The 26,578-nt window shown below is 45.0% G+C and overlaps 1 protein-coding gene across 1 annotated transcript in view; it reads right to left on the minus strand.

Moving 5' to 3' along the window:
- SLC27A3 (solute carrier family 27 member 3) overlaps nt 1-26,578 on the minus strand; it is a 202,614-nt gene that overhangs the window by 50,654 nt on the left and 125,382 nt on the right. Inside the window, exons 2-4 of the mRNA XM_086947562.1 lie at nt 18,725-18,934; nt 7,494-7,652; nt 5,849-5,973 (exon numbers count right to left, since the gene is read on the minus strand). Of these exons, the coding sequence (XP_086803688.1) occupies nt 5,849-5,973; nt 7,494-7,652; nt 18,725-18,934 (494 nt within the window). The remainder of the gene's footprint in view (nt 1-5,848; nt 5,974-7,493; nt 7,653-18,724; nt 18,935-26,578) is intronic.

A 26,578-nucleotide genomic window follows, 5' to 3' on the forward strand; every position in this document is an offset into this window, starting at 1 on the left:
GAAAGCAGTCAGATGTTTATTGGCGGTCTTCTCGATGACTTTAGCCGGGAAGGGAAGGAGAGAGATGGGGCTGAAGTTCTTGAGGTCTTTGGGGTCCGCTGTGCGTTTCTTCAGAAGGGCGTTGATTTCTGCGTGCTTCCAGCTCTCAGGGAAGGTGGCTGACGTGAGGGAGTTGTTTATGACATTCCGGAGGTGGGGTGCGATGATGATGTCGGCTTTGTTGAAAATATGATGGGGGCAAGGGTCAGAGGGGGAGCCAGAGTGGATGGTGTTCATGACGTGGGTGCTGTCTTCCGTGCGGATGGGGGTCCAGGCGGTGGGGGTCGATGCTTCGGTGGCTGGAGGCGGAGTCTCGGGTCCGAATCTGTCGTGTATATCTGCGATCTTGCGGTGGAAGAATGTGGTGAGGGAGTTGCAGAGGTCTTGCGATGGGGTGATGTCGTTGTTGCTGGCGCTGGGGTTGGAGAGCTCTTAGACAATGCTGAAGAGTTCCTTGCTGTTGTGGGTGTTTGTCTAGCCGCTCTTTGGTGGTGCGGATCAGCTGGTGGTGTTCGCGAGTGGCGTTCTTGAGGGCTGTCAGGTTTTCTGTTGTCCGTTCATGGCACCAGGTTTTTTCGATGGTTCGGCAGGATTTTTTTGAGTCTTTGAGGGAGTCTGTGAACCATGAGGTTTTCCTGTTGCCGGTCTTGCCTGGGGGGTTCTTCATTGGAGCGAGGTCGTTGGCGCAGTTGGTGATCCACTGTGCGAGGTTGTGGGCTGCGTCGTAGGTGTCAGCGGTGTCGGCTGGCGGGTTCTGGCTTAGTGATGAGAGGAGATGGTCTGTGGTGATTTTGCTCCAGCATCTACGGGGATTTGTTGCGTGCGGTGGTGTGATGTATTCTTTTTGAAGGTGAAGTGGATGCATCTGTGGTCGGTCCAGTGTAGCCCGGTGGAGTGGCTGAAGGAGACGAGGTTGCTGGCGGAGAAGGTGGGGTCAAGCGTTTGGCCAGCGAGGTGGATGGGGGTGTTCACCAGTTGTTTGAGTCCAAGGGTGGCGAGGTTGTCGAGCAGGGTGGTGTTGTTGTCGTTGTTTTTCTCCAGGTGGAAGTTCAGGTCCCCTAGGAGGATGTATTCTGGTGAGGCAAAGGCGTGTGGGCTGATGAAGTCGGCGATGGTTTCACTGAATTGTGTGCGTGGGCCCGGGGGTCTGTAGATGAGCGTTCCTCTGAGGGTGGTCTTGAGGTCGGTGTGAATCTGGAAGTGTAGGTGTTCGGCGGTGGAAAGTGTGTCTTCGGCGTTGGTCGTGATGTTGATGGTGTCCCTGTAGATGATGGCGATTCCTCCTCCGGTTTGGTTGATGCGGTCATTCCGGGTGATCTTGTAGCCGTCCGGGATGGCTATGGCGATGTCGGGGGCCGAGGAAGCGTTCATCCATGTCTCTGTGAGGAAGGCGATGTCTGGTGCTGTTGTGTCGCTGAGGTCCCAGAGTTCGACGGCGTGCTTGTGGGCGGAGCCTGTGTTGAGGAGGATGCACGAGGTGGTTGTTGTTGATGTTAGGCCCGGTGGGTGGTCTACAGGTTCGGAGGCAGGTGAATTTGCAGGCTTGACCGGTGAAGGGTCCCTGGGTTCGCTTCGGGGTCGCTCTGTAGCAGGCGGGTTGTTGTCCGGTGTTGAGTGCGTTGAGGGCGGAGGAGTCGTATCTCAGTCGAATTCCTTGGCTCCGGCGGGGGCCAGGGGTTCCGGCGTTGGGCGCGGTCCAGGCGCGGACAGGCGCAGATGGGCTTGCCTTTGGCACGGCCGCTGCGTGTCCTTCATATGAAGGGCTGTGGGAGGGAGCAGCAGCTGGGAGGCGGGAGCGGGGTGGCGAATCGGAACAGCGGGGGGCGGGGCCACAGGGACGCAGCGGCGGGAGAGGAGGAGCAGAGGGACACGGGGAAAGGACACGGAGGCAATAGGGGGGGGAAGGGGCACAGAAGGCAAAAGGGAGTACAAAATACACCAGAACAGAATGCAACAAGGGGGCACAGAAGGCAAAAGGGAGTACAAAATCAGCAAAACAGAATGCAGAGAGGCAACAAGCGAACAAGGGACAAGAACAGGGGCAGAGGGGACTCACATAGCAGCAATCAGCGGCAGGAGTAAAGCGACAGCACAGGCCGGGTCGGCGACACAGGAGGACCGTGTGGCGGCTGGGGGGGCGACCTGCCCGAAGACAGGGTCAAAGGTCACTCCCTTCACCGCTGCGCAGCCTCCATATGAAGGGCTGTGGGAGGGAGGAGCAGCTGGGAGGCGGGAGCGGGGCCGCGAATGGGAACAGCGGGGGGCGGGCCGCAGGGACACAGTTGCGGGAGAGGAGGAGCCGGGGGACACAGGGAAAGGACACGGAGGCAATAGGGGGGAAGGGGGCACAGAAGGCAAAAGGGAGTACAAAATACATCAGAACAGAATGCAACAAGGCATCAAGGGGGCACAGAAGGCAAAGGGGAGTACAAAATCAGCAAAAAAGAATGCAGGGAGGCAACAAGGGACAAGAACAGGGGCACAGGGGACTCACGTAGCAGAAATCAGCGGCAGGAGCAAAACGACAGCACAGGCGGGGGCGACGACACAGGAGGATCGTGTGGCGGCTGGGGGGCGACCTGCCTGAAGACAAGGTCAAAGTTCATCCATCGTGATCCAAATCTACAAGTAGGGGTCTTCTGGAGGGCCATGAGGTGTGAGGACTGTTTTCTTACTCTATTGCTTACTTCAGTGGGTGTTTTTTCAATTTGTTTTGTACTCACCAGCTCATTGAAGTGTGAAGTGCCCTGCTCAGTACACAGAAAACCTGAGAGGTCACATGATGCACAGCACCTACTCATGTTGTTCAGTAAGTGTACCAGATAATTTAGTTTTCAGCAAAACAGTGCACATTTTCAGTTTCTTTATTAATTTTTCAAAACTTTGAAAATAAGTAACCAGGTTATTTTAGAACATGCAGACTTTAGAATTCAGGGGGTAGACCAAGCCAGGAAGATAAGTTGCTGAACTCTGCATATTCCCTCCTATGGGTCGTTAACGTTCGGCGGGTGGGGGCGGGGAGGAGTGTGCGCTGAGAGTGATTTGTGAGGGAGATGTGGGAGCATGTAGTAGTCCATGATGGTGGATGCCCGATTCCTGGAGAGGGCTGGGGACAGCTTCTCCTCCATCCCTTCTCTGGTGTCGGCCAGGGTCTCAAGAAGTTCCCCCTGAGGTTTAATTTTGGCACAATGATACCAATGCTGCTGCTCCTCCACAGGGACCTTGCAAGACCTGCCAGAGAAGCAGAGTGAGTGGGATGATGTTGGTGTACCACCATCAGCCATGTTCTCCCATGTCCGAAAACAGGAGCAGGGCAGGAGAAGTCAGATAAGGTATGTCCTGTGCTGGTGACCAGGCATATTGTGTTCTGGAAATGGCCGGCACTGTTCTCCTGGTCACAGGAGAAACAGGCCTCAACTTTGATGTCCTTTTCTTGAAAAGCGACATTGATAATGTAGCAGTATGGACACTGCCCACTAAGAGGGCTTTACTGGGAAGTTGCTGCTGATATGCGCCCATAGCATGCCCCTAGGGGAACAATGGCAAAGGGAGAAGAAAAAAACCTTTTGGTTGTTGCCCTGGACCTTCCAGTAAAGGGAGAGACCACCGTGGCAGATCGTGTATCCCCTGGTTCATCTTCAGTATCCGAAGAACAAATTATTCCTGATGGCTGCCTTCGGCTACTACCCTCCACATCGATGTCAAGCCATGTAGGTGATAATGGAGGAACATCATAGCAAGCAAGAGTCCATTGGATGCACTGTTGAGGTGCCTTCTCAGGGAATGAGTGAGACCTCTGCATCACCTGAAGAAGGACCGAGCACCAAGGGGTTCCAGGGTGCTGGAGTGAGCTCTATAATCTTGTCGGAGGAAAGGTGGAGAGGCCGGAAAATAGCAAAAGGGCATCCCATATGAGTATCACTCTATTCCTGCTGCTCCAAGATTTAAATCCTTTGCTGTTCAAGTGTAAATCTTTCTGAAAACAGAGGTTCTACTGGGGGATGATGCAGTCAAAGCTGAGGTTAAGAGAACGTTTCGGCTCCCTAATTGTAATCTCATTGCTAGACTCAAGGAAGGAAGGGGATATGGACCTTGAGGAAACAGTGCAGAAGAAGCCCTGAATAACACAATAAGGTTAAGCTCCTAATTTTCATGCTTGAAGAGGGAAACAGGCAAAATGGAAGCATTTCCAAGTAATAAATTAAGAGCTGGTACAAATGGAGCAGGAATTCTGGTATCTGTCAGGCTCAGAGTGCTTCATCATTAGAAAGTGAAATTTTCTACTCTGGCGAGGATTGCCAGGATCTTTGTCAACATGGTGAGGAGGAACCTAAGAGAGGAGTGATGTTCAGGGTACCCAGTCCCTCGGATGAGCCTCATGTGACCAGAGTTCTAGTTTGGTAGCAAGAGTAACACTCTTCCCTTCATAAGGTGCTCTGGTTCTCAATTTATAACTTCTACGCTGGAGAATTCTGGAGGTCATAAAGCATGTGTGCCCATCCCCCAATAGTTATACCAAAGGGGATGATGGACGGAGCATTTGAGCAAATCAAACACTCACCCCCAGTCAACTGATCTGGGTTTAATCCATCATCATTCTTTAGCTCACTCCACCACCCCAGTTCAGACATGGCCATATGCAAATCAGTCTGACCCTGTGCCTCATGGGAACAGTCCAGCCCGAACTGCTAAGCCATGTCTTCCCTGGACCTGAAACAAGCATCCTGGGACCGGTTTCGGATTCATAATCCTCACCAGCCAGGCTATCTTGAATCCAGTTTTAACGTGAGCAAGGGACCCACGTCTGGGCATACCCTGCCAACTTAGGGCGAACAAAGCGATTCCAAAGTAGCATGGAATTTATCAGAACTATTGAGGGAAGGGTATCATGACACACTTGATCTTTCACCACCCGCGAGTCATGGCCCCCCCCCACCACACTCAAGAGGTAATAAATAGCAAATAACACTTGGAGCATCAAAATAAAAAAGTGCCAAGCTAGTGACTTATACACAGATTATTATACACAATCATGAGCAGCTTTTGCTGTAGCGTATTAAAAGTCAAATAATATTAGCAGAAAAATACTGCAGACCTAGATCTAAGAAATATCAATAACCTGCTTCCAGACATCCGTGCCTGCCTCACACTTAACTAGTCTAGGCAACATTCTCACAAGAGTGGAAAGGTGCACACCACACACAAAATGCAACAAGTCTACCATGGGGTGGGCCATATAACCTGTCTATTTGTTGCTTGGGTTCATTGAATCTCTCACAAATCAGCTGGTATGCAGAAATGCTTCAATCAACGTCTCTGTTTTGTGTACTGTGCCATAAGGCGTCATGCTATGTGCCGCTTCTGCTCTGAAGTAGGCCTTTCTGGCTGAAAGGGCAATGGGTTCATACCAAACAAAATAAATACAAACTCTCCTTTCCCTTTAAACACCAAAAGGCATGGATGTGCCTATGTTTCATTATACTTTTTCACCGTAGAATAACTGAAAGCGAATAGCGTAAATCATGACTATAGATCAACAAGCTAATGGTGAAAAGAGCTACCCCTATACAATGTTCAGTTTGACAAAATAAGAAGATATTGCAACATCAGCAATGGATAATGAAATGACAGCAGCCATGCCCATAATCCCAGGTCAGCATTACTAACTAGAAAGCCTTATTTTCAAGACACACTCCAATGTTGGGTGAACATTTTCAGTAGAAAGGGGAGTTAGTTCTTTCCCCAAAGCCTTCTATTATTTCTTATAACTTGGAAAGTCACTCAGTGCTGACACACGGTGGAGACTCACCTTCGGCTGGTTGACCAGGTAGCGGCAGAGTTCCCCAATGTACTGGAACACGGTGACGTCATACTTCTTGCATTCATTCCAGAACTGGCTAGCTGAGAACTTCTTCTTCAGCACACAGGTGGAACCTAGGGAGTAATGACACAGGACTAAGAGGGGCTTCTGCTCAAACAATATTGTCTGTGTTCAATATGCAAATAAATAAAAATAAATGCAAAACCCCAAAGCTTTTTCTAAGAGCCAACGCTTGCAGGTTCTGTTTCTACCCTGTGTTATCCCTTTGGCAGTGGTTTCGTGTTTCTCTTACTTTCTTTATCACTTTTTCCCTTTTTTGCTTGCTCTGGGCCAATCAATCAATCAGGGGAATTGTAAGCGCGCTACTCACCCGTGAGGGTCTCAAGGCGCTGGGGGGGAGGGGGTAAGCAGCTCCGTTCAGTCGAAGAGCCAGGTCTTGAGCATCTTCCTGAAGATGTTCAGGGAGGGGGCGTCTGATGTCGAGCGGGAGCTCGTTCCAGGTCTTGTCTGCGATTTAGGAGAAGGTTCTTCCACCTGTTCTGGCTCTGCGGATGCACAGGATTTCCGCGCGGGCTAGGTCGGTGGATCGGATGTTTGTCTTGGGTAGTTGGAGGGTGATTCTCTCGTTGAGGTATTGGGGTCCGGTGTTGTGGATGCATTTGTAGGCGTGGGTGATATCTTGAAAGTGACTTCTCTACGGGGAGCCAGTGGAGGTTCCGTAGGTGTTGGGGGTGTGCTCATGTCGAGGAATGTCGAGGATGAGTCTGGCTGCGGTGTTCTGTATGGTCTGGAGCTTGCGGATCAGAGACATGTTGATCCCAGCATTGAGGGCGTTTCCGTAGTCCAGTCTGGTGGTGATGAGCATGTGGGTGTTGGCCTTCCTTGATTTATGGGGGATCCACTTGAAGGTCTTTCGGAGGATTCGGAGGGTGTTGAAGCAGCCGGAGGCGACAGCATTGACCTGTTGGGTCATAGAGAGGGAGGAGTAGAGTACGATGCAGATGTTTTAGGCATGGTTCGTGGGTGGGGGCTGCCGAGGGCAGTAGGCCACCAGGTGTTGTCCCATGCCGAGGGGGAGGGTCTGAGGACAGGGTCGGAGGACGAGGACTCCTGTCTTCTCCGAGTTGAGCTTCAGGCAAGCCATGCTCATCCAGGAGGCCAAAGTCTGATGATGAAAAGTAAGTCCCAATTCCCAAAAACTTTTGCTAGAGACCATCAGATAAAACTGTGCAGATAGTGTCGTGTGTAAATAGTGCACATACTTGCCTAAAACAATAAAGATAATACAACTCTTAAAAGGTGCCTCCTTTAACAACCAATCATGTTATGGGACAAGTTTCTGTTGACAGCCTTACTCGCTGATTTATTGGGATATATGTATACTAAACGGTGTAGCGTAATGGAACCACAGAAGCTGTTAAACATCAGGATATGCCACATCATATAATATAATGGAATTGAATGTTACTGACAACCCACCGATCAAACCATGGAACATGGAAACCAATTTCATCAAATGGAATGTTGTATACTTGTGCCATATATAACAGATGCGACAGCAGTTAATGAAATGCCAAGATTATGTCATTGTGCGCAAATCAGAGCTCTTATTTAACTATCTGTTCTTAAGTACCTATGCCAATGCATCCTCCAATCCCCAGCAGTGAAGCGGACATGTGATATAATGGCAGCGCCAAATAAATGATGTCATCACTCCGGGCTCCGACCAGTTCGTAGTAGGCAAAGCACATTATTGACTTCAGATGACTTATCCGAGCAGCCTTCGGAAGCCCTGAAATGAGAACAAAAAAAGTGACGTCACTTCCATTTCTCCATTCGGGCAAGTGTAACAAGCATTTGCAATGAAATAGGTCTCGCATTAGGAAATTTGGAGCTATTGGTATTGTAAATGACAAATTTGTTATTTCTGTGTTGGTTTTGAAAATAGCGAATAGAATAGCTTTGTCATTTACAATGCCACTAGTTATAACTTTCGCAAATGTGACACGTATAGCATTTGTAATGCAATATTGTTGTATTTACGTGACATAGATGTATTGATATTACAAATAACAATGTTTTTTTTATAATTAATACTTAAATAAAAGTTATTGTAATTTATGGCATTAGTTTAAACTTTTGTAAATAACTTTTGTGAAGATTATGTTCAGTGTATTTTTTTGTGACGAAAATCCAAGAACAGAAGTGAAATATTAACATTTTTTTGTGACATTTGTAATAAAGCTTGAAACATTGAGAGAACATATTTGAACCAGTTGTTGTTGAATGGTTGCACAGATTGATGCTGTGGTGGCGCTGAGTGATGTGGTGGCGACGAGTGATGCTGTGGCGTTCAGTGATGCTGTGGTAGCGCATAGTGATGTTGTGGTGCCCCTGAGTGATGCTGTGGTGGTGGTGAGTGATGCTGTGGTGATGAAATAGATAGAGTGAGTGTAATAGATAGATAGAGAGTGAGGGCGATAGAGTGAGTGAGGGCGATAGATAGAGGGCGATAGATATATAGAGTGAGTGAGGGCGATAGATAGAGGGCGATAGATAGAGTGAGTGAGTGAGGGCGATAGATAGAGTGAGGGCGATCAATAGATTGATAGACTGAGGGCAATAGATAGAGTGAGGACGATAGAGTGAATGCAATAGATAGATGGTTGTGTGTGTGGTTGTGTGAGTGTGGTTGTGTGAGTGGGGTTGTGTGTGTGGGGTTGTGTGTGTGGGGTTGTGTGTGGGGTTGTGTGTGTGGGGTTGTGTGTGTGGGGTTGTGTGTGTGGGGTTGTGTGTGTGGGGTTGTGTGTGTGGGGTTGTGTGTGTGGGGTTGTTTGTGTGGGGTTGTTTGTGTGGGGTTGTTTGTGTGTGTGTAGGTTTGTGTATGTGGGGTTGTGTGTGTTGTGTTTAGGGTTGTGTGTGTGATTGTGTGTGGGATTGTGTGTGTGTGTGGTTGTGGGGTTGTGTGGGGGGTTGTGTGTGGGGGGTTGTGTGTGGGGGGTTGTGTGTGAGGGGGGTTGTGTGTGTTTGGGGTTTTGTTTGTGGGGTTCTGTGTGTGGGGTTGTGTGTGTGTGGGGTTGTGTGTGGGGGGGTTGTGTGTGTGGGGGGTTGTGTGTGTGGGGGGTTGTGGGTGTGTGGGGTTGTGGGTGTGTGGGGTTGTGGGTGTGTGGGGTTGTGGGTGTGTGGGGTTGTGGGTGTGTGGGGTTGTGGGTGTGTGGGGTTGTGGGTGTGTGGGGTTGTGTGTGTGGGGGGTTGTGTGTGTGGGGGGTTGTATGTGTGGGGGGTTGTGTGTGTGGGGGGGTTGTGTGTGTGGAGGAGTTGTGTGTGTGTGGGGGGTTGTGTGTGTGTGGGTGTGGAGGGGGTGTGTTTATGACAGTGCACCCAGTGGCCCATTTGTCTTTAATAGATACAAATATATGGTGGTTTAAGATCGTCCAGTTATAAATCACGATTACTAGAGATTTAAAAGTTTAAAATAAACAAGATCACTAAACCATGGGGCACCAGGGTTGCTGTACAAGCCTGTTGCTACAGTGGCGACCCTGCAACAACTGAAAAGTGGTGGGTGGCTTATCTCTGGGGTAGGTAAGCAGTGGTTGCCACAGGACAGGGATGAGAGGCTGCAAGTTGCCGGTGCCAATGGCAAGTTTTCACCATGGGAAGTTACAAAACAAGCAGAGCAAAGTAGGGATGTTAGAATTCACCCATTTTTTAAAAAGTTGTGCTATGTAACGGTGTTAAAACAGCTAAAACATCACCGTGCTAATCTGATGGAGATTGTATTATAGTGTGGGTGAATCGTGTCTCTCCATACGTAGCTAGCTGCATGGGTGTATTTACTTCCTAAAAATCTGCAACCTGAAGGTTTTTGAAACACATCCACTTGTGACGCGCCTGGTTTAATAAAATCAGGGTGAACCTGTGGGCAAGAGAAATGCAAGAATGTGGCAAACAAACATGGCATCAAGCGCGTGCCTTGAAAGAATACATTAGGAGGATTGTTTGCAGTGCTATGTCATCATTTTACAAGATCACTTAACCAGCCCGCAAGTGTGGAGGCGTGCCCCTGGCTGTGGGGATTAGCCCTCCCCCGTGGGCCGCAGCGCCCTGTTGCTACAGTGGCGACCCTGCAACAACTGAAAGGTGGTGGGTGGCTTATCTCTGGGGTAGGTAAGCAGTGGTTGCCACAAAGTGCGGCAACTTTAATCCATGGATTCATTGTCCGTCTGTGTGCACTGCGGTTGTAATGTAGATGAAAGCAAGCACTGATTGTGCAGAAGTGAACGGGGCTAGCACCAGTCTTTCACCATTATAAAATGACCACTACCATCCCCACCTGTTAACTTTTGCAAAGCCAATGGGTATCGCCTATGAGAGAAATATTGGCTTTCTCAATGTGTTTTTAGCCAAGATGTACAGCAGAGCGGCTGTAGTGCAGCATGCCTGGAAAAAAAGCACTGATGCTGTCAGTGTATGCCGCGCCATAGTGCTTTCTTACTTTATTGCTATGGGGCGGGCATTGGGACTGGAGGCAAGATGAAGGAAAGGACAAGGGGCAGCAAGGACGGAGGGCGAGGGGAAAGAATCACTGACGCAGCTAGCATATTCTTGTTTATTGCAAGAGAGGGGTTGGGAGACAACAAGGAGTAAGGGGGTGGGGTAAGCTGGAGGGGACACAGACAACAGAGGGAGGTGCTCGGGGTAAGCTGACTACAAAGGAGAGTGGGAGGGAGGGGCTGGGGCAGACAGACGGGCAACAGCTGGTAGGAGCATTGCTTTAAATGTGTATACATCTATGTATGCAAATAAGTATACAAAGTCCGATTTAAATATTTGAAGAAACCAAGTAGACATAATGTAAAGTCCATGGCACTCTGTAGCCATAGGAGAAAACATGCCCGGGCTGACAGCTGGGCTCCGATGTTCCGGGCTGCTGGCAGGACTTCCGGGGTGGTAAAAGCCCTCAGCTCCCTGCCCGTTTCCTTCTGCTGGGGAGAGGGGGCAGTAAATGCGTTACCCTCGGAAACACCACACATGTGCATCACATAGGAGAGACTCCTCCAGTGGGCCGACGTCACAATTGAATGTTAATTAACACTCCAGCAGTGAGCAGGTTAATTCAATTTACCCGGGCGGTGAGTGGGATTTGTGTTAATGAAAGCGCCGCAGTTTTTAAAGCTAAAGCGCAGCACCCGGGGCAGGACAGGGATGAGAGCCTGCAAGTTGCCGGTGCCAATGGCAGGTTTGTGTTAATTGATTTCGGCAGCTGTGCATTAGAAAAGAAATGCTCAGCTGCCGTTCTCGAAGCTGAAGGTGCCTCGCACATCAAAAGTGACAATGAGAAAAGAGCGGACTTTACCCGCAGAGAAATGAAAAGCGCGTCAGCCACTGTTGAAGGCAAACGCGATAGTACAAAAACAGTCATTGTCCATGAAAGAGACACGGCCTCGCGGCCGTGAAAGTGAAAGCACGGCCTTGAGACGTGCTCTGTGGTGGGGGGGGGGGGGGGGATGGGCAGGGGCCGTTGTGGGACGGATATCTCTGAAGTCTTATACAAGACAGATACTGTTTATGGCTGATGGGGTGTGAGGAGAAGTGAGGCCGAGCGCGCGCTGGGGAGGCTTCAGTTGCCTGGCTCGGGGAGCAAATGGGAGCGAGGCTGAGGGCTTAGTGCACGCGTGTCTTACACGAGTGCAGCACATGAACTGGACGTAATCCGCCCTTGTTCAAGAGTGTTTCCCCTACAATAGTTCAGAGCTATAAATAGCTCGACCTAATATATTGGAGTAGCGCGATTTAGGCCCCAACCTACCAACATCACGTACATACATTTATGCACCTATAATTTTATCAACATGTGTGGCACATTTAATCAAATGAAATATGTAGCCATTATGATTTCAATAGGTTTACACATAGCAGCATTAGGCTAATTTACAGATTGAGGTAATCATGATCAATATATGTTGAAGCTTGACATTTATTTGCTTTCTATTGATCTATAACACTGTAATGTGCATCCATGTTGATTCTCGAGTTAACTCAGCTTGACATTAGGCCTTAGCTGAAAAAGTCTGTTCTAACGCGGTCAGTATGCTGCCCTATTTCCTTTGCAGGTGTGTTTTCTTGATTCTTGTTAGCTATTGAAATGGTTATTATTGTGTATTAGGCGGCTGACAGTGAGGCCTGGGAAACGATGGAGAGAGAAGATTTACTGTCCACGGTGTACCAGGAGAAAGCAGCATTCAATTTTAACAGCTGTGTACCGAACTATTTGGAGTTGAGGGCTTAAGGGGTATGGCGACTCTTCTCCAATGCGATAACCTGATTGCCTTTCAGTGGTGGGAACGAGATATGAATGTTCTGGAAACTGTTGACAGCATTTTTAATTGGTGCTTCATAGCTAGTTGGGCAGACTTCATCCTGACTTCAAGAGTGAACAAAAGCCTCTCTGCTGGACTTTCCTGAGTGCTAAGTTTCATGCTGAACACTTTTGCCATTTACTGGAACTTCTACTGAAGTTAGACCTAATGTTGCCACTTACCATTCTTGGAAATCTTGGTCCCCGCCTACGTTTAACTTAGAAAAGGACAGTTTCTTTATGGAACACCTTATTGCGATAATCTCTTTTCTTAGAATTGTGGTTGTTACTATTTTGTATCTCATTATATTACGATTTAATGTACTGGCACATTTCGGTCTCCAGTCCTTATTATACCTTTAGAATTTTTTTCTTGATTTGCATACATACTGGTTGAATTAATGTTCTAAAATAAACTTTTATGATTGAAATAGCGGATTCCTGGTCTTCATTGTGGAGTCACATTGGCTTCACAGCATTGGAAATGTATTTCTGATGTTTGTTCCTTTACTTCGCTTCAAGTTGACTACCAAAGGTCCATACAACCAATGGGGAAAAATATTTGAAGATTTCATTAAGAGATTGAGGTTTAGATATCTACAAGCCAGAAGGAAGGTTTAGTCCAGAAGGTGGTACGACGAGTGGCAGAACACTTGGTACAAAGGCAACATGGTGACCAAGAAGAAAACTTTAATTTAGTACTGGCCTCACAAATTTTGGCTATCAAACTGGCCTCTTCAAGTATTTTCAAACACCGGGTATATTTTAATTTTGGAGCAAGCTAAGGGAAAAGGAACGGATGTTGGCGTGGCCATGTTGTGCATGGCTCCCTCTGTGACCTCTGCTTCTAGTCGCTGATCCACACGATCAACTGAACAGGGAGGAAGAGGATTGGGTGCCATGCATAACACAAAACTGTACACCGAGAGCAATCAATAACTTGACTTGTTGCACCTTGGGGCTCCAAGTGACATAATGGACAAGTCAAGTTAGATGGCTGTCCTAAAAGGCCAAATATGTTATTAAATCCTATCTTGTACAGACAATTACCAAAACCCTCATGAGTGTAGGACTGTAAGGTGAGCTTTATAACGAGCAACCTAGCTGGAATTACCTTGACGCGGCTAATACCATTTTGCTAATAAGAATCTGATTCTAGTAAATTACCACTTATCCGAGTTGCCTGTGAGGCAACAATGCTAGATGATCCAATGCAGTTTTATGCAACTGAAAACTATGTTCCTTGATTTCAAAGGTAAACCTTATATGATGTCCCATGTTACTCCCTACATACAAATGGCACCCGAGTGACCCTGTAATGAAACCACTCCATTTGGACCTTTTTCATAGTGGTCTTAATGAGTTTTATTTTTAATCCTACATTGCTGACATAACATTCTTTTCACACGTTTGACATTAGAAGATTCTTACAATTCATCTACACGACCAAATAAATGACTAAAAGTTTGACAAATGGTTTCAAATATGTATCTTTAATACCTTGAAATCCACGTCTTAACTGTCTAATTCTAGACAGATTTTTGTAAATCGATACTTGTATAGCGCACTACTCACCCGCAAGGGTCTCAAGGCGCTTGTACGAATACCGCTGTGGAACCCATCCTGGCTTTCCCTGTGAGGCGTTCACTCCTGGGCACCCCCAAGGTGTAGGCCAGGCATCCTTAGCTTTGTGGGGGCCGTTGTGGAGATTAAGCAAGCTATTGCCCAGAGTTGCAGAGTGGGACTCCATGATTGGAATAGGCATCGAGGCGAGAATTATCAGGTCCATGGAATTTTGAGCCCAAGACCCGCCGAGGCGGGGAATTGAACCCTGGTCCCGGGCTAGACCTCTGCATCAGGGTCTGCCGCTCTAATCATTGAGCCACACTGTTTCACACGTCACATTATTTTAACAGATGGAAAACAAGACGAAAAGCAGCTACAGATGCCTGGCTAGCAAATGTCCTCGCAGGCGATATTTGTAGAGCTGCTACTTGGAGTTTCAGTCCAACACTCTGGTACCAATAATGCTTGTATTTAGATTATCTGAGAAGATGCAAAAGCTGATCAGGCAGCCCTGACAAAGTGCATTTGATAAGGGCTTTTGCCCTGTTGTTAAATGAAGAGGTCACCTCACCCTTGGTTAATCAAGAGGTGGTTGATTGGGGAATGCAGTTGCTAATTAATCTAGTACTTATGGCTATCAAATGATGACAAAAAACAAAACTGGGAGGGGGTCCAAGGGAAGTTTAGAGACCAGCGAGGACAGATTCCTCAAGAGTTACTGCACAACACCAAGAATCGTCGGGTCTAACATGCTTGTAGAGCACCACACAAGACAAAAGCAGAGATAACGAGTCACTAGTGAAGGAGTCCTTTAATTAGGATGAAATCCCATCACCCACCGAGGTGGCATGCTTCATCATCCAATCTTCTCTATGTCAGATAAAGTAAGTATGGTAAGTAAATAAGCTTGTGTCATCAGCAGCGTAGGTCCTGTTACTTTCCCTGCACCATTGCTGCGGACAAGCCTAGCCGACACCACATCTCAGAGGGGTGAAGCAGGACAGAGAACTCCAGCATAACAGAGGAAACGGGGAACTGGAGCCACAAAACGCTTTCAGAGCCGGCCTCTAACAATATAGACTGTAAAAGAAGTATTCCGATTGGCAGTCCTATTCTCAACATTACACTTTGGGAGATAATCTTGGATCAAGAGCAAGTCGGATCAATAAGATGCTGACCAACTTTAAGCCCACAACTGATTAGGTTCAGGCTGAGGATGGTACTTCAGGTCTTATAATTAAGAGAACGGTTTTCTTACAAACAGTTGTTCAGCAATACTATGAAATAGTAACCTAACGTGCCTAACAAAACTGAACGTGTCCTTATGTAATGCAACTGTTGCCCATGTAAAGCGCTCTGATACCTTCTTGTCAAGTTTGCGCTAAATAAAACTCCGACATTTCTTTTTTACTTGCCTTTGCATTTACAGCAGCTCCTAGTCTTCTGTTTATCCTAGGAATGCCATAGCTATCAAAGCACAGGTCTATAGTTACTGGGACATCACAGTCATTGGTTTTAATATCCAACTTCTTCGTTTTACAATTCTTCAAACTTGACTTAACTGGAATCTTTCCTTCCGCAAAAAACATAAAAAGGAGTTCATCAAGGGAGAATCCCATACTGGGCATATAAATATATGATCTAACAATGGTTTATTGATGCATTTCAGAAACGTAAAATTCATGCACTCCATCTTTCTCAAGAATTAGACCATGGGATCGACTTTACTCCCAAAGTAGCAGCCCCTTTAGACCACATTTGCACTTTATCTGAACATGTAAGAAGGCTCTTAGGGAGAATCTCATTGTATCGCGGTCACAAAATTCTAGATCTCTTTCTGAGCAAAATAGACGTTTAAAAGAATCGCAATTGATTATGAGCCTTTCATCTATTATGTAAACTGGAGAAAAGCATTTGAAGGCATGCTATGTTGAATATGTGTTGTTTATGTTGACAGGCTTTCATTGCATCATAGAAGACATCTGCGGGTTCTAAAATGGTCTGGGTTGTCCTTATCGTAGAAACTCAAGCTTCCAGAGATCTGCAGATGTTTTTTTCTTTTTTTCCAGGAAATCCACCAAAACCTAACTGTTTTATTTAGTTCTCATCCCTCATCTTCTTAAAGAAAAAGATATGGGGGGGGGGGGGGGGGGAGTTCACATGCTTTATGCCTGAAGGAGGCCTCTGTTTCTGCACCCATTTCAAGACAGCCAGAACATAGTCAATCTTTTATTAGGTCGAGCCTCGGCTGCACATGCGCTGCGAGCCATGCTGTATTGAGTTAGGGATTTGAAGCCCCGCCCACTCTCCGCCTGGATTTTTCATTGGCTTGTGTCGATGTCCTTTGTAAATGCTGCCTTCTGATTCCTTAATCGCCTTGTTAGTCCCCCCTTAGTACCGCATTTGTTCGACGAACAGATGCTTTTTTTTGTAAAAGCCCCCATGCCGAGGTTTCACTTTTATAGCGGCCATGCACCTTTCGTTAGACACAGATTTTTTTAAAGAAAGGGGCGCGGCCTTGATGCACGTGAAAGTGTGCCATGGGGGCTTTAACAACAACAACAAAAATTTGCAATGCCATAGGTCTCGCATTTGTGAGAGTTTAATCTGTTGTCATTTACAATGCCAATAGCTCAAACTCTCGTAAATGTGAGACCTATTGTTTTGCAAAGGCTTGTTGTTAAAGCATCTGCACCGTAAAGAGTAATCAGCATAGTCTTATTACAAAGGCAAGATGGTGACCAGGAAAAACACCTTTAATTTCCGATCGGACACATTTTGGCTACAAGCATGCCTCTTCGAGTACACATCACAAAGTGGCAAGATGGCCTCTCTTCTACTGAATACTGAACCATTCCCACCACGACCAATAGGGTATCCGACTATTTCCTGTGAACACTTTTAAGAAGAACCTATGCTGTGAGTTGTTCTGCTTGTGTGCAGAGTTATCTACTATGTTCTCCTCATCATTAACAACATTTGCAAGTAGCTGCTAGACCTTGGCTTATTTTCAATACAGATTCAATGTGGGTCTTACTATCTCCCTCGTTTAGGTGGATGGACTGCCTTTAGGGTGATACTTTACCAAAATGGTGCATTTTAACCACCTAATTGGCACCCCAAAGCAAGAGAAATTTCAAAAGATTTATTTTGCAATATTTTTCAATTTCACAGGTTTCAACTCAAGCTTACTCCTGGCGGTCGACCTTAGCAGAACACCCAGAGTTTAATCAAATACTAAAACAATGTTTTTGGACACTCCAGAGACCGACTAGAAGGTCCTCATGCTCCTAGCTGCAGAATTATCTTAAACATCAAAGTGGATTTAGCTACAGTTCTTGCCCTTAATTTATTTATGGATTTTATCCCGAGGTTCTTCCTTTTTAAACTGCACTGAAAATTACAGTGTTTTCTCTACTTCGTGTTCTCGTTGACCGTAAGCATCTCTTAACATGTAGTGTACTATGAACTTGGATTTGCAAGCACGCACCAGTGTATACCAAATTACGACCCACTCCGATCTAAAAGGATGGAGGTAAGGTTTGACTTTTGACACAGTTTTGTCTATCCAGTAGAACTCCTATAAAGTTGTCCCCAAACTTTTATGGTTTTGTATTTCCTGAACCACCAACTGCACATTTACATTGGCCTTCTACATGGCAAACACACCCATGTTGTGTGTGTGTTTCAAGTAAATCAGTTTACGTCAGGCCATGTACATACAGGCCATGTTGAACCACCATCCCATTCTTTAATGGTACTTTTCCAACATGAGTATGAGGTCCCATCTATGCGTATAACATTACGCTGACTGCCTTCTATTATTGGTACATTGAAAACGATAGTGTTAGTTTTGTGAACCTGTTGTCAATGTCTACGTGTATGCCCTATGGTGTTCACAAATGAATTTGGTCTGATTTACATGACCGGCTTCCCCATGCAGTTCCTTCCTGTTTGCCTATTATGACTTGCCTTTCTGCCCTCTTGCAGGGTGGTGGAGAGTATACAATTTAGCCCTACTACAGTCTGCACTCCCCGCGTCACTTGCTGGTGACTTCTAGAGGTTGTGATGGAGTTTACCTCGAGCTTCAACAGCCTCCATCTCATGCTTGGTGTTCACAGTTCTTCGACTCCCATACGGCAGCCCTTTTTGTGGCAGGGTCGCTTTCCGTTCCAAATGATGGGGAAGGAATTTGAATTTAAGAAAGAGTGGATCGAGCAGTTTGACATGGAACGAGCACGAACATGAGATGGGGGGCTCTTGCTGTGCCTTGAAACACTGCAGAGTACAGTTCCTATCTACTGATCAACCTCTAGATTGACCCTGCTGCTCTGGAGGAGGAATATCAATTTCCAACTCAAGGTGAGGAAACTAGCTTCCCTACCTCGACCTATCCCAAACTAAAATGGCAGACAATTTTTCTGGGTCACAAAGCAGCACAACCCCATTTATAAGGCAATTGATACTACTACTTGTTTTAATGCCTCCATCCATAGTGCATTCTTTGCCAAAGGATGTCGCTCATCTATCTTTTTCAGAATTCTTTTCTCGAAGCATTGTTTTTGTATTTTTTTCCTTATCCCTACTGTTCAATTGTTAAATTTTCTATTCTAGTATTTGCCTTGGTTTTTATGCCTGTGGCTTTTTCGATTCTCCTAGGTGCCACTCTGCAGAAGTCCTCAAATTAAAACATCTCCTCCGGTTTTCTTCTGGCACCATGTCCTGCTCCCACTCAGCATACTTCGGAGTATCTGCTAGATAGGTTCAAAGGAGACCGCCAATATCCTCATGCCTCTGTGCAAGGCAAGGACAAAATATTGCTAAATTATAGCCTATTTTTAACAAACCTGCCTCAACGTCACCTATTTTTGTACAAGCATACTGCATTGTGGGTTAAGCATTATTCAAACACGTACATATGCAAATTAAATATCACCTGTAGTGCCAGAAGTGAAGATGTAGATGAAAGTGGACCGCAAGTTGCTAGGGGTTGATAGATGAGCAGGGACTGGTTCCTCTGACGCATCCTCCATCATTTGCAACAGGCTAGTCATCTCGGGTGGATAGGATCCCTTACCCATCACCCAAACTTGGATCCCCATGTCCTTAAGCTCTGGCAAAACCTCCTGCACGGCATCAACCAAGTCTGCAAGACAAGATAAAGAGAAATTCAAACATCACTATTGAGTCCACAGGTTTCGTAAACCTGCTAGTCAATGGCTGAACAGGTAGATCAGTTTGCAGTTTGTTACATAAATTACAAAAGGGGAAAACTCTAATCACCGCTGACAGCCTTCTGAAGTTGGTATTATTTGGGATTTACTGACAATGTCCTTCACTCTTCTTCTATTATAGAATTCAACCTACACTGGTTTGTTCAAGGTCATCGCCAGGTTTCTGGAGATCCACAACACTAACTACATAGTACACTCAGGTTCCATCTTAATCCGAACCACGATCAACCTCTATGTGGAGACCTAAGGGACTCTACTTACGAATAACCACATCAAAATTCACCAATACACCAACGAGATGCAACTATGTTTGAAAGCCTCCACCTACCCAGACATCCAATGTCTCAAACGCTGCCTGCATCTCACCAAGACCTGAATGGCCATCATCTGCATGAAGTTAAGTCTCACTGCCACAAAACTCCTACTGTTGACCACAAACAACAACTAGTCCAAACTTGTTTCAACAATATGAATCTGGAAGGATTTGAACCCCAACTTTCACCAAACTAAAAATCGCTAGGATTCCATTACAACACAAACCTCATCCACAAGATACACATCATCAAGTCACAGCTTTCCTAAGCAAGGGTCTGAAGAATTATGCCCACATTACCTACACCCTGCTGGAACTCTAGTCACTTCATTGGCTCGCTAGTCCACACCAACTCCAAAGCAGCTGAGTCATCATCTAAGTCAAGACAACTGGAGGTCATGTCTATCGGCTGACTAGGTCACGACTTCCAAGGGCTCTTGGCACACCAGCACCCAGGACACATCAAACTGGAGACAACGAAGTGTAAAAAGAGAATAACCCAGGCAATATGCACCACGGATATAGAACACAGCCCTATATCCATCAAGCCTGCCCCAACCCTACCCCAATTACAAAAGAGCTTAAGATTCACCTATTTACAAACACTATCAGAACGAGGTAACAGTCCACTTCCGCGCTCCCCAAATCCCTCACTAACTATATGGCTGTCTTGGACCCTGGACAGCGCTCCGCTACCTTAAAGCAATGTTTGGGCAATGCCAATAGCTCATACCTACATACACTACTGGAGCACACGGAGAAAACAAATGTATATTGTTCTAAACTAAGAATATGGGTGGGTTTTAGCTTCTTACGGAAAAGGGCAGTCATGAATTGAATGGTTACTGGCAGATCCATTCAGGATAGAGCATCTGGTTCAATTGCGACTGTCGCCTAGTCATACATTTGTTGTCCTCTTTAGAATTACTAGACAATACATATTGCTGTAAATAACGGGGTAGCATGGGAAGGGAATGCATAACTGGACATTTGCTAGCATGTGCTTCATAGAAAATTACCAGCCAACAAAACATACCGGTACTGTTGTTACACTGGATGCAAAGGCAATTGCCAGCCCATGGACACGGATACAGATTTCAATATCAACATCATTCTTAATTTAGAAAACAAGTAACTACGATTAAACAAACCACAAATATATTTGGTCAAAAAATAAGCACAGGTTTCCTGTGTTATTTTCGAATGCTTTTTGAAATCCTATTTGAACGCATCCGGTTTCTCTTCTAGCATGCCACCGCAGCCATTCGCACACAGATCCATCGCACCTGGTGAGGTCTAACCAGAGAATTAATGAAATGTGCACTAGAGTATCTGGCTGACACTGCAATATCACACCTCCACCCAGGACAACACACTCCACAAAGATCGAGATACTACAAGATGCAGGTGAGAAAGTTCATTCGACATCCATAGTTCACTCCCAATAGGTCAAACATGGCTGACTGGAAAGATTGGATACAAGGATGAATTAATTAATGACAGATCTGGGAGGCAAAATATGTTAACACTCATTTAGATCCAAATTAGGAATTTCATTTAGTGACTGGCGCACTATAAATGGGATCAGGCAGCCCCCCCCCCCCCCAAATCAGAGTTTGTGTAATGACAAAACTAGATTTATTCGTTATAAAAATGTATTAACAAACACCATAATTCAGTAATTAAACAAATCAATTCATCAACTTCACAAAGTGGCAAGCTTTTACGAACCAAAATAGCAGCCACTTGAAAAGTCAAATATTTGTCGGTCGTTGACTGCCCGCCTTTTCGCTTTGTCAATGCTGGGTTTATTTTGTCAACTTCATGGCAGTCCTGCCAGTGCACCGCCAATATAAGAACATGGAGTGAAAGCACAACTATTTTTGGCCTCAAAAAAGCACACAATGCCGTAGTAGCTCGTGGCAGTGAAGGAAGCGACTTTGTAGTAGCTCGTGGCAGTGAAGGAAGCGACTTTGTAGTAGCTCGTGGCAGTGAAGGAAGCGACTTTGTTTGCGGCGCGCTCCTTATGAAAGAGCAGAACGCCATCGGTGAAACAGCCATGCTGGATGAAGAGGGCCGGCTAAAAGTTCCCAGGCCACACATGAGTTTAATGTATAAAGAATTTTTGTGAAATCAAAAGTTATTGGCTAATCCTAAACTTAAAACGTAAAATATACAATAATTAACATAAAACATACAAATGCGAAATCAATATTCTTTTTCAATGATGTACATGTAGAGAGATCTGTGTATGTGAATGTTCTGGTCACCAATGCTTGCTGTCATATGTTTATCTGTAATTGGTTAAGGCTTGTCCCTTTTTATACAAGAATCATCCAGGGGAAAATCAGAGAACGAATAGGAAACACAAAGAAAAAAAAAAGTTAAGGGAATGAGTAATCGAAACGAAAGTGCAAAAAGGAGAATAAAAAGGAAACAAACTAAGAAAAAATGAATAATGCAAGACGGAAAACGTGACAGGTCGGAGCAGAAATAAAAATGAAATAATCAATAAGTAATGGCAGAGAAAGACAGAAATACATTCATCACAGGCAGCGACATTGTGCGGTTTCGAGAGACAAAGGCCACCTTATTCAGAGCGTGTCTGGCTCCTTTCATGTTCACAACAGACAGGCGACTGCATGGGGATTTTGACTGGACGCCATTGAGGGAGGGGCGTAAATTGATGCTTCTGATGGAGGACCACGAGAGGTCGCTGACCCCCCTGTCGGGAAATGACAAACCTGGGGTTGCTTGCTGTGGAGAGGAAGCTTCGGGTTGTAGACAGCCCTGTCGATGGACAAGAAAGATTTGTCCCTTTAGCTCTGCTCCAGTGTCCTTTTTCTCAGCCTTGCTAATGTGTAAGTGAGGTCTCTTTACATTCCCTTCTTATGCGTCTCTCTCTGTAATGGCTCGTTGCTTCACTTGTGTGCACAGCTTGCACGGCTCTCCACCCCCCCCCCCCCTCCCTTCATTGTCCCTTCCTACATATTGTTGTCCTGCTATGATCTACATTTCTGTTAATAATTTCCACCCAGTTTCTGTGGGCAGCTGACCCCCACATTGTCGCCTGGGAGCAGCAGGCCTTGAGAACCATCTCACCCCTTTGTAAAGGGAGAATCCATCAAAAAGTCCATGCGTTTTGATGACTTTTTTTGTTCAGGTCCAACATTTTGTCATCCTGGACGGATAGATCACTCCCCGTCCTTCCCTCTTGCACTGCTCATCCCTTGGCCTTCACTAGTATCCACCCTACACTTTTCTGCACACTACTTCAGTAACATCCTGACCTGCTACACACCTTCCAGGAAACTGAGGATCACACACCAGAACTTACTGGTCACACTTAAGCCACCATGTGCAACTTCCAGGTTCTCTCCATCTTTTAGACCCAATCACTGGAACGCGTACACCCAGATATCCCTACCTGCCCCACCCCCTGAAAGCATTGAAACCAGTCCAAAGAGCCATCTCAGGAGACTGGAGAGTAGGAATACCCAAATACATCTCAACTAAAAATGTAAACATGTCTACCTTGAGAGCATTCCATGCGGCCTATTTTTCATTTTGTTTTTATCGATAAACCGTCACAAAAATCATCTATTGTATGCACTGTCCTGCCCTTACGTTCAACAACATTTCTGTGCTTGTGTCAAAATCAAAAAGAAGCAACCTAAGGAACTATGGAAGGACATGTTTGGGGGCAGTTTTTGCCTCAAAGTTCTCGCTCCTTTCGGAAATGTTCTATTCCAGAGTTACACCTTCGTTCTAGGAGCTAGGCTTTGAGATGACCACTAGTCTTATTTTTTTTTAAATAAAATCAATTGACACCTCAACTATCACCATCGCTGGTCATCCTCATCCACACAAAGCATCTCTTTCAATTATCCATCCAACCTTTGCGTTGGCCCCCCAAATCAGTTTTACGTTGTTGCATTGCATAAATAGAAGCCTTTAATAGCCCAAGGACACTTTAGAGCAACTACAACTACGGTTTATTGAATGAATTAAAAAAAGTGCTGTGAGTGGGGCACCTTTCGATGTTTATAAGGAAAGGATTGATGGCATGGCTAGGACTTGAAAACATTCATGAACTTATAGTGGGCTTTCTTCCATGTCTACTGTATACCGCTCTCTATGCAGCATTTGGCCTTTAACCACCCTTATCAAATTGATCATACTTTGAGCATTGGTCACTGTCCTTGACTACAAGGTTTCAAATTGTTCAGATGTGTAACGCAGACCTATATGTAATATTTTTAAATTGTTTAGATGAGTGATCCGGACCTATATGTAATATTTTTCTTCTCCACTTTTCATTGACTTTCTCTATTTATATGCCTTTTCTATCTCTTTATCTTTCTTCCCTTACCCCCTCTCAATCCCTCGGCAAGAACTGGACATTTGCATACGTACCACTCTTTGGTGCATGCATATATTTTAGGATAGATCTCATTGCTCTTTTAGGTGGAATATGGATTTACATAATGTTGGAATAGTCCTTATGCTGATTTTCTGCTGACAATTCTCTTGCTGATTTTCTATATTCGTTTCTTTATCTTAGTGTAATGTATCTGGGAAAACCACTATATATTTAGGAGTTTTTATGAGTGGCCGTTCTGTAGATGGTTTACTGGATGTATTTTTGTTTGTATTTATATATGTATAGAATATGTGTATTAATATAAGTGTTGTGGTTTACATATTTTCTATATGTGCCTTTTTATTTGTATCCTTATTTGCCCGAAGTCTTGTCATATGGTCACCAATTGGTATTTCTATGTATGTAGTATGTATCGTTTATATGTTCTGTTCTGTATATTTAGTGTGTTTTTATATTTGTGCCCTTTTCAGCCCTGACGAAGTTCCACTGGAACGAAACGCGATGGCTGTGTTCTTTTTTTTAAAAGATTGAAAAGAATAAAGGACCCATTTGGATATAATTGGAAACTCTTTGGACTAGATAATTTGGTGCACCAACCTTCACTTCACAAACCTTTGTATACTGCTCTGTGCCATGGTCGTGGCTCCTCATATTTTATTTGCCTACAGGACTGGGGTCATCGTTTCCCAACTATGCGGAAGGATTACAAATCTTTCAAGTGGTTGTTGATCTAGCCAAAGTGTGGATTATCTTTCGTGAGCTTGACTTCATATATAGGTCAACTTGACAGCAAAGAATACACATACACGATTCACAGAAAAACAAGACTGTGTTTGAGGGTTGCATTCAACGTATTCTCCTTAGTGCCTTCTGTGTCATACATAAGTTGGTGATCATAGTCACTTTAGTTATTCTGTGTCCTGTTACTGATGTAAATTTGTAGTCCTTCTATGATTTTTACATCTTTTACATAAATGGCGATCAGAAACACAGGGATATCTCTGGCTGTTGCATTGAAGAATATCAAGCACAAAATAACTGGTCCAAACTTAATCCCGCAGCTAGAAGTATTACGAGCAAGATTACCACCATCTATAACTTATGGCAGTGAAAGTATGAGGGAGAGATGAGATGACCTTGGATAAAGTGGTGTCCAAAGGAATGCGAATAATATTCAACCTCCCACAGTACACTTCGCCAGCGCAACTAAGGCTTGAGTTCGGCCTCCAGAAACAACAAATAGCACGCAAGGGTGCCGACACCAAATGTTGGCACAAAATAAAGCGAGCAGAGAGAGGTACTTTGAATTCAAATTTATGGAAAGAGCTGGAAAGGAATAAAGACTGCCCAGCAATGGTCTATCTCCAGACAGCAATAAGCTCTCTTGCACTACAAGACTTCTGGGAAGTGAACGGGACCCACAAATGTTTCAAGCAGCTCGTAAACAAAACAGTGAAGACATTATCTCTGGAAGGAGATAAAGCCACACTCGCCAGGAGGGCTCATGGGTGGTTTGTCATCCAGAGTTATACCAGGTCTCTACCACGAGCTTATGTGGAAATAGGGTTCTCATGGACCGTGAAGGAATCTTTCTTGCAATTGAGGATGGGAGGCCTACCAGCAAAAGAACAATCTCCCCCCATGGAAATGCGTGGAAACAACAACGAACTGTAGACTCTGTGGTGACTAGAAAGAGGATGTTTTGCATTTACTGTGCAGCTGTAAAGGTCTAGAGAAAGAGCAAAGACTATTATTAAAACAACTCTGGAACCAAAGACGGCTTTGAACACGCAGACTAGCATTAAAAGCCTGTTTTGCAGGAGGAGACATTCAATTAGCTTGTAGATTGGTACATTTCATGAAAATAGCAAAAACCATGTTAAATTCTTCTGCTAGCACATGAATTGACTAAAAACGCCAAAATTAAAAATTTAATTTCGGATCCGTAATCTTTATCTGTTAAGCAGTCTTCTTGTTGGATTTGCTACGAATTTTCAGGGTACAGCAGGTAGAAAAAGCATAAATTAATGTTTGTTAATTGGAAACTCTTGACTTTTCAATTTTTAATCTAGGTTTACAAAGAGATTTTATAATTATTACTTGTAGCAAATAGTATAAACATAAAAGTATAAACACATTGTTACATTTTAAACGGTCTGAAACTAACTTCATTGTAATGAAATGAGTTGTTTTATGCGTTTTTGCCAAGGTGCTTTCTTGTGTATGTTCAACTTAATTGCAAAGATTTTGATCAATCACGCAATAAAGACAGATTTCAATGTTCTAGTTTTTAGCATTATAAATCTTGTCACTCCAAGTGTGGAAGACTGTTCATTAGAGAGCCCAGTGTTTAAAAGTGTGCAGGTCTAGCCACACTCTGCTGTTATAGAGAGCAGCACAACAGAGAACAGGAAAGAAAAAGTTCTTAGCACCTTCTGTGGCTAAGGTGTAACCCTCAAACAGTTCTAGAACACCAGCACAGAAAGATACTAGAACTGCAATAACATTGGTGTCTCTGTTCCATGAGACGGTGGAATGCTATTAAGAACAATATATTGACCATGGACTCTATTTTGTAAAACTGACTCCATTTTCTGTGCTGACTCCATGTTGTGTAGCTGACTCTATTTTCTGTGCTTGCACGCAGTTGCAGGGAGAGAAGCGGATGTTTTGGCTCCTCACCGTACAGCGTAAACTGGAACATGTTGTGTGGAATGTGTTTTTGGTACCTTTCGGGGCAGAGATTGTTGTTGCCAGAGAAATATGTGGAATGTACATCTCTGTCTCGTACTCAAAATTGGCCTGGCCAGCTTCTGTCTTGACCTTGGCACAGACCGGTACGGTCAGCTTGTTTTTTCA

Source organism: Lissotriton vulgaris, chromosome 12 (genome assembly GCF_964263255.1).
Source record: "Lissotriton vulgaris chromosome 12, aLisVul1.2, whole genome shotgun sequence".
NCBI classification, from domain to species: Eukaryota; Metazoa; Chordata; class Amphibia; order Caudata; family Salamandridae; genus Lissotriton; species Lissotriton vulgaris.